This window comes from Miniopterus schreibersii, assembly GCF_964146895.1.
Source record: "Miniopterus schreibersii genome assembly, chromosome: 3".
Taxonomy (NCBI): domain Eukaryota; kingdom Metazoa; phylum Chordata; class Mammalia; order Chiroptera; family Miniopteridae; genus Miniopterus; species Miniopterus schreibersii.
Genome location: NC_138103.1, coordinates 11,568,931 through 11,583,684, shown reverse-complemented (window position 1 = coordinate 11,583,684; position 14,754 = coordinate 11,568,931). Strand labels below are relative to the sequence as shown.

The window sequence follows — 14,754 nt, the reverse complement described above, 5'->3', positions numbered from 1 at the left end:
TTATTAGATTTTTTAAAAATATTTTTATTGTGTTAAGTGTGTGTGTGTATATATATATATATATATATACATATCACGTTAAATTTGCCATTTTAACCATTTTTAAATGTACAACCCAGTGGCATCAGCTACATTCACAATATTGTGCAACCATTACCACTATTTCCACACCTTTTCCATCACAATAATCTCTTTATATTTTAAAATGCACCCCGGGGCAACTCCCCTACCGGGTCCCTACCCCAACAGTCCAAACCCTCGTCTGTGACAGTTTCCTTCATCTGAACTATATTTCATGTATCCAATTCCCAGAGGGATCCCGGGATCCTGGGCTGGTAGATTCAGGATCCACAACCTGGTAGCTTCCCGCCAGCGCTGGTTTCAGCAGTGCCACGGGTGCACTCGTGGCCCTTAGAGGCAGAAAATAGTAGGCGGAGGGAGAAAAACCAACCTCAGCAGCGACCACGAAGGGACTTGAACCCTCAATCTTCTGATCCGGAATCAGACGCCTTATCCATTAGGCCACGCGGCCCTGTGAAAAAAGTGCTGTACAGCTTTTTCCATAAAGCTTGTCTAGGCGCCTGCGTGGTGTGCAGTAGTAATGTTCGTGCGCAGAGTGAATAGGGGCTCTGCCCCCCACCCCCACCCCACCCCCACCCCTCGGGCTCCGTGTGGGCGGGGCTCCGATCTGGGCTGCACCGAGCAATTGAGCTCAAACTGCTCCACTAAGAACCAAAGAACCGAAGACCTTGTTCATTGCGTTCCAGACCTGGTCAAGCCTCCCAGGCCCCTCCTGCTGGGAGAGGTCCCTTCGGATCTCTTTCCCCACATGGTCCCAGCTCCGGTTGGGTCAGGAGCTGTCCACTAACACCCCCCCCAACCCCCACCCGGTGCTTTCCCCATCACAGCGCGGCTGAACCTGCAATGCGTTGTTCCAGTCCCATGGCTCCAGTCTGGACTCTGACAGTCGTGAAGGCGGAGGCCAAGTCTCCTGCTTTTCCACAGCTGGGAGAGTGACAGGTACCCCAAACTGCCCCTTCCCAGGACATCCAGCCCAGCCTAGCCCATCCTGGGTTCTGATGCGGCCCCCTCCCCTTTCCCCACAGGCCCAGCATCTGGTTCCCAGGGACACAAATGTGCCCTTACAAGTGCCAGGCACTTTACATACATTATCTTACTGTTGCACTTCCCTGAGGGCAGGCACTATTCACGTGTGCAGTGATCATCAACAAATGTTTATTGCGTGCCAGCTGAGCCAGCGCCCTGCAGTGGTGTCCCATTTATAGGTGAGGGAACTGAAGAGTGGATGGCGTCTGTGGTGGCACTGGGGTGTGGCCACCTACTGTCAGCACCAACTGGGTGGCTGCAGGCAGTTAGGCCTGCAGGCAGAGCCGGCGCCTCAGGGAGCTGCGGATCTCCAGGCAGGCTTTGCGGCGCTCATTGCTGTCAGGACCCAGCACATCCAGTTCACACACCTGGCGATTGACCTGCGAGGACCACACTCAGCCTGTGCCCAGGTTCTCTGCAGCCCAGCCTGGCACCCAGTATATTGTAAGGCCTGAAGTTTCAAGTGCTGCCTTGATATCTTTGGGCGACACGGCTCCAAAGGGCTAGCCAAGAGTCCCTGTTTTTGTCAGATATGCCCCCTACCCAGCAGGAAAGGGTCCCCCCCTCCCCCAGCTAGTTGCCCCACCAGACAGACCAGCTGCACTCCACTCCAGCCTCAATCTGAGGGGCTTCAGTTCCCTGACAACCTGCAAAACTATTCAAACAAGCCAATCACCTCCTCCTGCAGGAACCAGGGGGTGCACCACCCTCCATTATTACAAAACCTGCAGCTCACAGCCCCTGCTGGTTCACTCTGTTCCTTAGTGCAACCCAGGGTGGCCCTGCCTGGTGTGCAGTGTACTCTCCTCAGGCTGTGAGTACACAACTAATAACTGCTGTGGGTGTCATGTGTTCGCCCACCCCATACTATTGAGGGGGGATCCTTTCCTCACCAACTGGGTGCATAGGAGGTGATCAGAACACCAGGGCTGAGAAGGATGAATCTAGCCTCTCTCCCCTGTTGCCAACCCACATTCCCCAACACACCTCAGTCAGCAGCTCCAGTAGGTCTCCCCGGGGGGCAGCTCTGAGGACCTCCACCAGTGTCTGGATAAAGTCTGAACCCTTCTCATCCCGATAGGCTACACAGCCTAGGCCAGAAGACCAGGGCCAGCACGTCAGACTCGGGCTGACCAGCTGCCTTCCAATCCCCAGGAGCCTATTGATGGTGGAAGTGGGGGCAAGTAGACAGGATTCTGGGGAGTCAGGCAAGTGAATGGGGCGGGGAGCAGGAACTTCTTGTTTCTGAAACAAGTTGTTGCCCAATATTTGCCAAGTGAATATATGATGGATTCAATATTGAACAAATAGTCATTGTGAACGTCCTATTTGCTAGGCACTGGGAAGGGCCCTGAGACAGGCGGAACTGCCCTGCCCTCAAGAAACTTATAGCCTGGAGGGAATGATGCAGGTACAGTGCTTGGCATAGTCAGCCTGCAATGCATGCTCACCAGCATTGCTATTATTACAAATAATAAACATGACAGGAAAATGACCTAATTGCAACCAGATGGGTGCCCCTGTGCCACAAATGCCAAGCCCCAGCAGCCACTAAAGCCACACCAGACCTCCAGCCAGGAGGCTGGGCCCTGTGTAACCGGGCTTCTTGATGACCTGTCCCTTACCCTCGGTGGCTGCATAGGCCATTAGGATGTCTGCTTGGTCACAGCTCCCTGGAAGGAAGCTCCTGGAGGAACTGCCTGTAAGAGGGATGAACTCCATTTACCCAGCATCCTGGGACTCCACCAGCCCCAGGGTGACATGTGGTTGGTTCTGCCCCTGAGTCTGGCTCAAGGGCAGCACAAGGCAGTGGAAAGAGTGCAGAGCAGGAAAGACAGATCAGAGTTCAGATCTCGGCCATGTCACTTACCAGCTGTATGACTTCAGAAAAGCTATTTTACCTTCCTGACTCCAGGGTTGTTTCAAGGCTCAAGTAGGGGAGAAACCCTTATGGTTTCAGACAATTTTTCCCCCCAACTTCTTGGCAAAGAGAGGGCAGAGGTGGCAGCAGGACCCCAGCTCAGAACCCTGGAAATGTGCTCTGGACAGATAGCACCCCTCCCCCCAACACACACACACACACACACACACTCACACTCACACTCACACTCACACTCACACACACACCCAGCCCTGCCCAAGCCCAGGCTCCAGAAGGAAGGTAGACCTACCTTGGGCATCTGCATAGATCTGGAGGACATCGGCTTGGGAGGGGGTGGCTGGTGGTGCCCGCAGCCAGCGCCAGAACCAGGGGAGAGCTGTGGGCCCCATGCCAGCATCCCTGTGTCCTGAGGAAGGAGAGGACAGGCAGGTCCTTTCATTCAGCACATACATGGAAGTGCCTCCAGGGGTCCAGCCCCCAGCCCCCAGAACTCCAGGGTAGGCCTGCCAGGCTGGCAACATTCAGAGCACTGAATGAAAAGTGCTGAGGGTAAAGTGCTCAAGTTCATGGACTTGACCTCTAGGAGACACTGGGAGAGGGGGCAGGAAAAGGGCTAGTGTTCAGGCTTCCTGGAAGAGGTGGGCTGGATGAGTGAATCTTGGGCAGGAGGAGCCAGGCTGGATGTCAGGACCCAGCTGTACCTCCAGGGAGGGCCCCAGACCCCACTCACCCCCACGGCAGGCCTGAAGCAGGAAAATCTTGGGACGGCCTCGCAGGGCCCTGCAGCCGCTCAGCTCCTGCACCAGTGCCTCTGGCTGCACTTCTTGCCCATCAACCCCCAGCAGCTGCCCCTGAGGCCCCCCGTGAGCCATCAGGGCCACAAGGGCACAGCTCACAGGGCCCCTGCGGGTGTCTAGCCACTCCTGGAACTGGGCCAGCTCCTCCTGAAAAGCCTGGAGTAGGAACAAAGATTGAGGCCTGGGCCAGGGCCACTGCCTTCCCAGTACCTGGAAGCCCTCCAGGTAGGCTTCTCCACCCCCACCCACCCTACCTCCCATCTCCTGCCAGCTTCAGGATCAGGAAGGAAGTCCTAATCCCTGCTGCAAGGCCTTGCATGGCCTCATTGGAGGTGACATGTGGTTGGTTCTGCAGCTGGTTCTCTAGCAGCAAAAAGTTAAGAGGCATGAGGGGAAGGCAGTGAACTGATGGGTTTTGGGGAAGAACTTGAGACCCTTCCAGGAAAAGCCTGAGGGTCCAATTGGGGCCTTGATCAGGATAGCAGAGAAACAGCCAGCCTGAGAAGCCACAGGAGCCCTGGAGGCAGGGCTTCCAGAAGCAGGGAAGTGGATTCCCAATGCATGCATCAGGGACAATGGAGGCTAGACTTGGGGTTGCCCTTCCTGCCCACCATGGGTGAGAGGCCCAGGAGAGAGCCCCCAGGGTCCTGGGGGGGGGGCTTTCTTTAGAGCACCACCAGAAGTTCTGGGCTTCCCCTCACCTGGGCTGTAGGGTCTATCCTCACGGTGGTCTCGAAGCCCAGGGCCTGGCACAAGCCCTTCAATGCTTCCACATCCTGCTTGGCCCCAGGCCGGTCCTGGATCACGGCTAGGAGGAGGGCGGCCCTGTCTCTAGACAGGTCATACTGAGCGCTGGGGTTGGGTTCTGGCTACAAACAAGTTAAGGTGCATTGAAAGTAGTCTGAGGACCTTCCAGCTCCTTGCTTCCCCCACCTCGGGTCTCCCTGAGCCTCTGTCCCACTTGCCACTGCTGCCACATGATTGGACACTCCTCCTGCCCCCTTACCTCAGGCCCCCAGGGCTCCACATCTCCCAGGCACAGTGCCCCTCGCAATGAACTCCGAAGGACTGGGCAGTAGGGGGCCCCTGAGGACTCTTCAGCCGTCCTGCTGAAGACCTGGGGGGGATGGGGCCACAGGACCCTCAGGGGCTATTCCACAGGAGCATGGTGGGAATGACTCAACCAGACTCATAGCTACTATAGTCTCTTTGGGGTCTTCTGCCACTTGAAGGGAGGAGGAGACAAATGGCAGAGGGGGAGGGCCCAAGGGGGGTTCTATTTCAGGCTCAAGATCAGAGGCTTCCCTGGACGTGAATTATACAGTGGCCATACCATTAACTACCACCTCTCAGGGGAAGGCACCAGACTGGAGAGAGCTGTGGAGCAGAACTGGGGCCTACCCCTCACCTGCAGGATTACCCTGGGCTACCCAAGCACCCAGTGAGAACTTTGGGTGTTGGAACCAGGCCTGAGTCATTCCCAACCCTGCCCTTCAGGGGCCTGCAGTCTGATGGAACAGTCACTACCCGGAGGAGTGTGAGCCAGGATAGGCAGAAGTATAAGCACTGACTCAGAGTGTGAGGAAGGGTAGCCTGGGACTGATGAGGTTGATGGGGACAAAAGGGAGGGAGGGCATGGCAAGCAGAGGGAGCGGCTGGGGCAAAGGCATGGAGATGTGAAGACGCTGGAGTGTCTGGGGCATCCTGAGTGGGTGTGAGAAGGGGCATGGATGGGGGGTGAAAGGCGAAGCCGCAGGCTGACTGCACGTCTGTGGATAATGAATTGTAGAAGAGTACTGTAGAATGGACGGGTGGGAAGCATGTAAATGAATCAAACTGTGTCACAGGCTCAGGGGAGGCCTCCGGCACAGCCTCCTCCCTGGGACTCATCTGGGGCCCCCACCTCCGTCAGCAGCTGCAGCAGGGACCAGTGAGAACAGCGGCCACAGAGTTCACCCAGGACAGTGAGAAAGGCTCCAGGCTTGGGGGCAGCTGGATAGAAAAGTACAGTGTTGGCCTGGAGGGAAAGTCTTAGCCTCCTGCCCACCCCGATCTGCCCTGCCCCAAAATGGGGGTCTCTGCCAAGCCACTCACCCCCAGGAGCACTTGAGAGCATCAGGAAGACTTTGGGGCAGCCCCGCAGGGCCTCACAGCCACTCAGCTCCCGGACCAACTTCTGTGGCTGCCTCAGCTGCCCACTGGGGGCCACCAAGGCCACTAGGACACAGCCCATAGGGACCCCATGGGCATCCAGCTGCTCCCGGAACCCAGTCAGCTCCTCAAGGAAATCCTAGGGCAAGAGTGAAAGGCAGGCCTGGGTCTGGGGAGGCCCCAGGTGGGGCTGAGGATGGAGGCAGTAGGCAGGCTAGTGCTCACCTGGGCCGAGGCCTCCCTCCTCCGGCAGCTGTCAAAGCCCAGGGTCTGGAACACACGCTCCAGGATGGCCACTGTAGAGGCTGATACCTCAGGGCTGCTGAGTGTCAGGGCCACCCTTCGACCCTGCACGTTGTACTTCCCCTGGGGAGACAAGGCCAGAGTTGGGCTGGGTGGGGCTAAGCTGGGAGCCAGGAGTGAGTTGGGCCAGGCAGTGCCTTCCACTACCTTTCTTTCCAGGCTTTCTTGAGCATCTGCCATCTGTGCGGCCACCTGCAGTGTCCCAGACACGAGGAAGGCCATGGGTGCCAGGTGGGCACTTCCTCTGAGCAGAGCTCACCTCCTGGCCCCAGCACCAATGTCTTGGGTCCCAATCCTTGCCCTCTCCCTGATCCCTATCAGCTGTTTATGAACTGAGCCGGACTCTGCCCCCTCCCTGGGAACCTTGGGTCCTGGGCTCCACTCCTTGCTCTGTTCCTTATGTGCAGCAGGCTACTTCCTGGCTGACACTGACATGCCCCTGCCTGAGTCTGGAGCCTGTGCCCAATCCTATTCTTAGCTCCTGGGTCACCTCTTATCTGATCTCGTTACACTCCAGTGTCTCCCTTCTGAGCCAGCCATCAGCATCAGAAATTCGTGCACTGCTCCTGCCACCTGTCACCCCTACTCACTCATGCAAGGTGCCCACACACAGGCAAACAGTAGCCTCAAGCATTAAAGTACAAGGAGTGGAGGGCACTGTACCAGAGGTAGAACCCCAACTGGAGTCAGCTGTCCATGGTGAGACCCCAGTTGCTTCATCTGGGAAGTGGGGTCTGTCTCAGCAACCTCAGTGGGAAGCAACTGTTAGATGGGGGACTGCCTGAGGAAAGGCCTAGGGGGCAGAGAGGCTGGCACAGACCAAGGAACAGAACATCTTGTCTCAGCAGTCCCACCATTCCTCAAGCCTGCTGAGGCCACCACCTGGTGAATTGGGCAGGGCGCAGCAGGAGTGGAAGGAGCTGACATGAGCCTAGCAGCTACATGCAGGCCCCAACCTGAGGCCTAGGCATGGGAGCGGTCAGATGTCAAGGGCTACATGGGGAATGGAGGCAAGGCCCACTTTCATTCAGCAGCCCTCTCCCTAATGTATCTGAATACAGGAACCAGCATGAGCACACTGCCACCCTGACCAGTTACCCCATCTCCGAACCTGTTTCCTCATTTCACCAATGGGGAGAAAGGGAATGGCCTGGCAAAGACCCCCAAGTCCTGTTCAGCTTGGATAGGGAAGGGTGCTACTGGCTGTCTCAGACTGAGCTGTCCCTAGACCAGGGTAGGCACTGGCCAACATAGGAGTCTTGAGGTTTATGGTTGCCCTTTGGGGCCCAGCCCACCTGGAAGCCAAGAATGTGGCTCTACCTGCTAACCATCCGGCACCATGTGCAAACAGGACTACCAGGTCAGGAAACCAAGGGGTACAAATTCTAGGTTCCCCCACCCAGCAGCCACCTAAAGAACAGAACAGTCTGGAGGAAGTTTCCACATTTATTCAAACCCTTTTCCTGCTCCCTTTTGAGGCAGGCTGGATTGAGCTCCTTTGGAGAGCCTGTGGTGTGTCCCTGTGAATGCCAATTTGCAGACAATGCAGACAACATGGAATGCAGTGCCTAAGGAGTCAGTGACAAAGTGCTGACAGAGTGCTAGTGTTAAGTAACATCCCCCTCTACCCCCACCCCCGTATCTGGAGGGGAGCATGGGAGCAGTGGGTTTCCACTGGCCCTGATCTTGGTCTTCACAGTAGACCTCCAGTCCCTGGAGCCACCGCTAGTCTCAGCAGAGGATGGCTCTCAAGGGGGAAGTCAGTGGAAATCAGTGGCAGGCAACTTCCATGTCGCCAGGATAGGGCAGAGTGGTCATGGTCTGGAAGTGGGAGGGGTGGAGGCCAGAAAACCCTTTAGGCCCCACCCAGGACCCATATCTTCACAGGTGTGGGCTGACTGTCCCTCCTAGAGCCTGTCAGCACCCTAGTGGTCAAAGCCTGTCCTCCACCCCTGTGGGAAGGCACAGGTTGGCAGGGCAGAGGGCCTAGCCCATGGACCTGGCCAAGAAGGCAAGGAATGAAGAGCCCCAGGACAAGCAAGGCTGAGGGGAGTTTCTTGGATGGGGGACCCCAGGCCCTGCTGGAGTCCTCACACTTCCCTGCTGCCTCAGCCTTTCTCCCATGCTAAAGCCACCTGCCAGGAATGTGCTGGGGTTCCAGGAAGCCAGAGGGCAGGAAGAATGGCCACAAGGTCACAGGAGATTTCCATTACTTGGGAGTGTTGACCAGGTTCTGGGGCAGAGCAGGGCAGGGCAGTAGGGGTAGTGGTTGCAGAAGGTGGCAGCAGAGGGAGATGGCCATCCTGGTGCTTCGCCTCCCGGAAGATCCCACCAGCCTTCACCCGACGGGCTGGGCCATCTTGGCATGCAGGCTCTGGTGGGCAATGAGGTGGGCGCGCTGCTTAAAGCTCTTGTCGCACTCTCCGCAGCCAAAGGGCCGCTCGCCAGTGTGCACGCGCCGGTGGTCCAGCAAGTAAGAGCGCAGCGAGAAGCTCTTGCCACAGTCGCTGCAGCCAAAGGGCTTCTCACCCGTGTGGATGCGCTGGTGGTCCGCCAGGTAGGCGCTGCGGCTGAAGCTCTTGCCACACTCAGAACAGGAAAAGGGCTTCTGGCCCGTGTGCACGCCCTGGTGGCGCACCAGGTCCGAGGAGCTGCGGAAGCTCTTTTCGCACTCCTGGCACTTGTGGGGCTTCTCGCCTGTGTGCGTGCGCTGGTGGCGCGCCAGGTCTGAGCCCCAGCGGAAGCACTTGCCGCACTGGCCACAGCTGTGTGGCTTCTCGGCTGCCAGGTCTCGGAACTGTCGCCTGCGCGTGGAGGGCCGCCCCCTCCTCGCCCCCACCGTTGGCTCCAATGGCGCCCCTGGCCGGGCCTCACTCTCCCAGGACTCTGCCTCCTCAGGGCTCCAGGCCACAGTCACATCGCTGCCCTCCTGGCCTGGGAGCACCCTCACCGCCTCCTCCAGCCGGGATGGCCCCCTTTGGCTCTTGAGTCCCAAACCTGCAAGGGAGAGGTGAGCTCTTCAGTCCCACCTGATCTGGGCTCAGAGTTGAGGCAAGGCACAAACAGGACTCAGTAGCAAGCACCCTGGCTGTCAGGTTCAGAAAATCCTGGGCTGGACAGACCCGAGCCTTTTCCTCATCCATAAAATGGGGACATGATAAAAGGCCAGCAAAGAAACAGTGCAGAGGCAGAGGCAAAGGAAAGGAGTTGGCTTATCTGTCCCAGAGGCACTTACTAATTATACACCTAACCAATCTGTTTCCCTCCCAACTGGGATCCAACACCCCATTCTCTGAACCGCTGGCTGTTCAAACTCCAACAAAACTGAAGAGATTAAGGTCAAGTTCATAAGCGATCCAAACTCTCACTATTCATTATCAGAAACAGGAACCACATGGGTTCAGCTACACAAGCTCATGTCTTCTTAACTCAAGAACAGAGTTGGATCCAGAGGGATCCTAGCCCACCCATCAAGTTGTGTGGATTAAATGAGATGATCCCCAAATAGTGCTCAGAAAGGCCCTGGCATGAAGAGAGTCCAGGGAGTGTGGCCTCTAATGCACAGGGCCTAGGCCTTGGTGCACAGTATGTGTTTTCACTGTCAGCACCTTTTCACAGGGCAACCTGGACAGCCTTGCGACCCCCATTTGGACTGAGTTCTAGCTCTGTCCCTTTGGTGTCCACTGACTTGAGTCTCAGGTCCCTTGTGTGAAAAGCAAGGACACTTTTCTGTACTGGGCTGTGAGAATCACACGAGAAAATGCGCATATGAATGCTCAGCACAGTGCTAGCATTTGCAAGCACTCACCATATATTAATACATGTTTGAAGGCAGAGAAAAATGAACATTAACACACAAAAAAGAAATCAGCAAGGGCTCTTGAACACAGCCTGGGAAAGCCCACTTTGGAGCCCGCTGAAGTGAGGAGGAAGACTGAGGATTCCAGCAGGATGTGCAGGGGAGTGTGGCCTGCCCGGGCCCTCTCTCTGCTGCTGGGACCCCTCAAGGAGGCTACTGCCTCCAGCTCAGAGGAGCCAAGGACCCCAAAGGGTCCTGGCTGCACCTACTGCTTACCTATGGCAATGTTCCGGGAATTTTCCCGCTTTATGTCCCAGAAAAGATCCCGCTGAGCAGGGTCCAGGGACCCCCATTCTTCCTGGGAGAAATAGAAGGGAATGTCTCCAAATGTCACAGGTCCCTGAAATGAGGTGAGAAACTCTGCTCAGGGCTGCCTTGCTCAGGGCTCCCCTGGCAGCTGTAGGTGGGGAGAGGAAGAGGGTTGGGATGGGGAACAGGATGGGCCCAGGTATGAACAGGATGGATGGAAGAAGCTTTGAGAAGGCAAGGCCCATTTTAGAGACTCATCAGCACTGATGGCCTCAGAGAGGACAAAGGGACTGGTAACTCACATGGATCTCGGGGGCAAAGCAGGCATTCGTTTTCTGTTTGACACTCCCCTCTTTAAGAAGAGCAGGAAGCTGGGCTGAAAGAAAAGAACAAAGCCTCAGAGAGGCCAGCTCAAGCAAGGAATGAAACCCCACACTCTCTTGTGCATGTGCGTGCATGCGTGAGCACACACACGCCTAAGCTTCACAGAACAAGTACTCTTCCTGCCACCCTTAGGACAGTGCCAGGGAAGGAGCTTACTTACCACCATGGCTGTGCTGCTCCCAGGGTACAGGTGGCTGGCTTTGTGCCCCCGCCTTCGGGGAAGGTCCCTTGGCCTGAGATCCCTGGACTGCAGCCTCAGGTTCCACCTCCTCTGAGGGCACATCCTGTGCAGGAACCACAACATGCCCATCAGCACCGAGACCAGACCGAGGAGACAGAGTTTAATCCCTGGGAAGGAGACATAGGACATGTCCCTCAGGAGGCTAGGTTTGGGGGAGAGATCAGTACAGGGCCCCAGGAAAGTCCAGAGGAGAATGTGATACCAGGCAGTGCCATGTGCCCAGGGACACTTGCTGATCAAGTACAAGGCAAGAACCAGCCCCCAAAGGATAGAATCATAGAGCCATTTAGCAAAGAGGAGTGGGGGGAGACTTCCCTGTGAAGAGCAGAAACCCATACCCATCACTCAGCACCTCCCCAGATGCTTCCAGTGTGAAGGACCCAACACCTCCCAAGACAGTAGGGTTCACATGTACAGGTCTACCTTCTCATGCCCCCTCTGGTGCTCTCACTATGCACGTCACTGTATCCCCAGTGCCTGGCCTAGAGCAGAACATGAATAAACATTTGCAGAGCCTGTGTGGAGCTAAAACCTGACTTCCTGGAACATGCCCACTTTGGTCCTGCTCTGCCCTCCGAAGCCACCAAAAAGAAACCAGATTCATTTGGACAGTGTCTTTCAGATAGGCAACACCTGTTGTGAGATGCTCCTGTGGATGTTCCCTCTGGCTCTGTGCCCCCACCACCCCTGGAAGACTTATCTCCCAAGTGCCAAACAGATGCCCCTTGATGTGGGAAGGGCCCCTCACCTGAGGCCATGCTTTCACTGGCTGCTTCTGCAGGTCCTCCACCAAGGCAACGGCTTCCTCGCCACTCACTGGGCACCGCTCTCGCACCCAGTCCTGGACACCCCCAGGCAACACACTCAGATACTGCTCCAGCACGAGCAGCTCCAAGATTTGTTCCTTGGTGCGCAGTTCAGGTCGCAGCCAGCGGCAGCAGAGCTCCCATAGCTGGCTGAAGGCTTCATGAGGCCCGCCCGCATCCCTGTAGCAGAACTGCCGAAAGCGCTGGCGGCAGGCCTCAGAATCCCTGCTGTCCTCTTGCTGGGCAGAGTCCTGATCCCAGGAGGAATCTTCCACCTTCACAATTAGAAGCCCTTCTCCCTCCCCAGGGGCCTGGTCCTGAGATTCCAGGGGGGCTGCCATTCCCCTGGCCTAAGGCTCAGGGTTGGTGGGCCTCAACCCAGGAGCCTGCCCTTCAGTCTCCCAGGGGGATTCCCTGTGGCAGCTGGGACAGCATGTGGACACAAACCCCTAGGGAAAGAGCAAAATAGCAGGAGGGGAGAAGGCACATGAGCAAACACCAGCCTGGAGGGACATCCAGGGACTTTAGCTCCCATCCTTTCCTGGCCCTGAGGCCTTTTGTAGGCTTTCCTATAATGCCTTGCTAATAAGACACTCTCTCTCTTACCAATACAGGTCCACAGCCCTTTAGCTTCAGCTCTGGAATCCAAAACTCCCAGGTTTTTACCACCTGGCCTACTGATCTCCATTTATCCCACTTAATGTAAATGTTCATATATTTTACAGCAGAAATATTAATGTATTTGTTGAATTTGTAAAAATCCATCAAGCTGCTTTACAATGTGTATTTCTGTATGTGTATTATACTTCAATAAAAAAACAGGTTTGATTATTGAGTGTTGTCCTAGATTCTGCTGGCAGGAGGTACTTGATATGCCATGTGTACTGTATTATCTTTCTCAAATTTAAAAACTTCTGGATTGCAAAACACATCTGGTCTAGGGGTGTCAGCGATGGGCTCACAGACACCATCCTAAGCCATTTATCCAAGGGCACATATAAACATATTTATTATGCTTTACATTGCCACTCTTCACAAAAGTCCTAAAAGGGTGTATTTTGGAACTTTGGTTTTTTGTTTCAATAAATGATACCAACCATTGTAATTTTAAAAGGGGGGGGAATACACAATGTAGAAATATATAGAAGAGAAACTCTCCATTCCACAATGCAGTGCACCTTCCCATTAACAATCTGACACATGACCTCCCAGACCTTTCCCTGTGCATTTACTAAAAATGTACCTATAGAAATGAGAGAGAAAAAGTGTGTGTTTTCACATAAATGAGGTCTTATTGCACAAACTATTTTGTAATATGCTTTTCCACTTAACAATGCTTCTTCATTAACCTCCCTGGAAGATTTCACGGTATGGATGTACTCCAGTTTCTCAACCAATATCTAAGTGAGGCATTTGGGGTTCCAGTCCTTTTCTCTACTACACACTAAGCACTTTATTATTTTTTTTAAATTTATTTTAGAGAGAGAGGAAAGGGGAGGGGGAAGGGGCGAGAGAGAAACAGGGATTTGTTGTTCCACTTATTTATGCGTTCACTGGTTGCTTCTGGTGTGTGCCCTGACCCGGGATCAAACCCCAACCTTGGCGTATCAGGAGGACGCTCTAACCAACTGAGCAATCCGGCCAGGGCAAGCACTTTATTCTTGTACTTCTCACAACTCCCCCGAAAGGTACGCGCTCCGTTCTCATCCTCTAGTGATCGAGGAGGAGGCTCCGCTGGGAGAGGGCGAGGGACTCACCAGGGTCGCTCGGCAGGACGCGCGGCAGGCGGGAACGCAGACCGGCCGGAGTCCCGCGCTTGATCCCCAGCAGCCTCGCCGGCGCGGAGCTGAGGCAGCGGGTGCAGCGGGCGCAGGCGCCCGGGCTGCCCCCAGCACTTCTCGGTGGTGCTCGCCCCCTTCGGTCTCTGCCTGGGGGCGCGGGCCCCACCCGCCCTGGGACCCGCTCTCCACTCCGCTGCCGGGTCGCGGGTCGCCGACCCCGGGTCCCGCCCCCGGGCCACACCTCCTACAGCCGCCCAGGCGTCCCCGGTTCCGCCGCCAGATTCCAGCACCGGAAGTCCGCGCGGAGGTCACTGGGAAACGACGTTGCGCACGCGCTGCTCTAAGTCCTCGGGACTGCGTTCGCGGGGGAGGCAGTTGCTCATTAAGCTTGTTTCAGTCTTGACGGGTGGCCCTTGAACCGGGAGAAGTGCCTTGCGCATCAACACCCTTGCCCGCGGGTTCTGGTCTGCGTCTAGACTCGCGCTGTCCTCTTCCCCCGCTAATCCTCCAGATTTCTCTGCTCCTCTGACTTGAGGAGCGCGGAGCTTCCTGGAAAATGCAGTCCCGTGAGGGGCGCCGAGCCTCCCGCGGCCATTCTCCGACCTGGAGCGTTGTCGGCTGAGATCGCTCAGCAGGACTCGGCTGGCGGGGACTCTGACCCCAGGGAGCCCCTCGCTCTCCCACCTGCAGCTTCCTCTTTGGAGCGGCGGGGATCCCGGGGCCAGGGCGACTCTAGAGCAGGCAGGCTGTACCCGGGAACTTCTGGGTTCTTTCCACAGATTTGGGCCTGTTCCAAATCTCTACTTATTCCTCGACCTGGAGATCTGAGGCTCCAGACCTTTTTCTGAAATAGAAAAAGCTCTCTTGTTTTGATTATGCAGCATTGCGTGCTTAGTGTGGAAAAGAAAATTAAGAAAATATGGAAAATTATAAAGGTATAGAGATCCGCAAGGCTAGCTAGCGGCCTCACTTCGCTCAAATGTCACTCCTTCGAATGGCTTTCCCTAACCCTGTAAACAGCACGCGCACACACACACACACACACACACACACACACACGCACGCCGTGGCTCTGCCCGGCCTTATCTTTCTTCCTTTTATCTGACATATTTGTGTGATATTAGTCTCCTACTAGACCATGAGCTCCATGAGGTCACACTGTTTTCATTGCCCTACTCCCAGCATCTAGACTTG

General features: G+C 55.8%; 2 protein-coding genes across 2 annotated transcripts; both read right to left on the bottom strand.

Annotated features, from left to right (window-relative positions):
* Positions 1-1,215: 1,215 nt before the first annotated feature.
* Positions 1,216-6,670, bottom strand: LOC308554581 (caspase-14-like). Its single transcript, XM_081131847.1, has 11 exons — positions 6,388-6,670; positions 6,163-6,303; positions 5,881-6,076; positions 5,690-5,778; positions 4,793-4,903; positions 4,488-4,655; positions 3,720-3,942; positions 3,279-3,395; positions 2,733-2,807; positions 2,095-2,198; positions 1,216-1,487 (listed from the first exon to the last, which is right to left on the bottom strand). The coding sequence occupies exons 1-11, from the start codon at positions 6,460-6,462 to the stop codon at positions 1,374-1,376; spliced, it is 1,413 nt and encodes a 470-aa protein (XP_080987973.1). The 5' UTR covers positions 6,463-6,670; the 3' UTR covers positions 1,216-1,373.
* Positions 6,671-7,673: 1,003 nt separating this feature from the next.
* ZNF213 (zinc finger protein 213) lies at positions 7,674-13,784 on the bottom strand. Its single transcript, XM_081131891.1, has 6 exons — positions 13,537-13,784; positions 11,722-12,228; positions 10,893-11,016; positions 10,651-10,724; positions 10,316-10,439; positions 7,674-9,237 (listed from the first exon to the last, which is right to left on the bottom strand). The coding sequence occupies exons 2-6, from the start codon at positions 12,118-12,120 to the stop codon at positions 8,579-8,581; spliced, it is 1,380 nt and encodes a 459-aa protein (XP_080988017.1). The 5' UTR covers positions 12,121-12,228; positions 13,537-13,784; the 3' UTR covers positions 7,674-8,578.
* Positions 13,785-14,754: the final 970 nt, after the last annotated feature.

What these genes read in the sequence shown, in the direction of transcription:
- LOC308554581 (XM_081131847.1), bottom strand. Translation starts at nt 6,462, where the DNA reads ATGGCCTTCCTCGTGTCTGGGACACTGCAGGTGGCCGCACAGATGGCA. An exon ending in GCTCTCAAGTGCTCCTGGGG is followed by an intron (nt 5,779 to 5,880) that starts GTGAGTGGCTTG and finishes TTTTCTATCCAG; the next exon opens with CTGCCCCCAAGCCTGGAGCC. An exon ending in GATCTATGCAGATGCCCAAG is followed by an intron (nt 2,808 to 3,278) that starts GTAGGTCTACCT and finishes TCCCTCTTACAG; the next exon opens with GCAGTTCCTCCAGGAGCTTC.
- ZNF213 (XM_081131891.1), bottom strand. Translation starts at nt 12,120, where the DNA reads ATGGCAGCCCCCCTGGAATCTCAGGACCAGGCCCCTGGGGAGGGAGAA. An exon ending in GCTTTGCCCCCGAGATCCAT is followed by an intron (nt 10,440 to 10,650) that starts GTGAGTTACCAG and finishes ACCTCATTTCAG; the next exon opens with GGACCTGTGACATTTGGAGA. An exon ending in TTCCCGGAACATTGCCATAG is followed by an intron (nt 9,238 to 10,315) that starts GTAAGCAGTAGG and finishes TCTCCCTTGCAG; the next exon opens with GTTTGGGACTCAAGAGCCAA.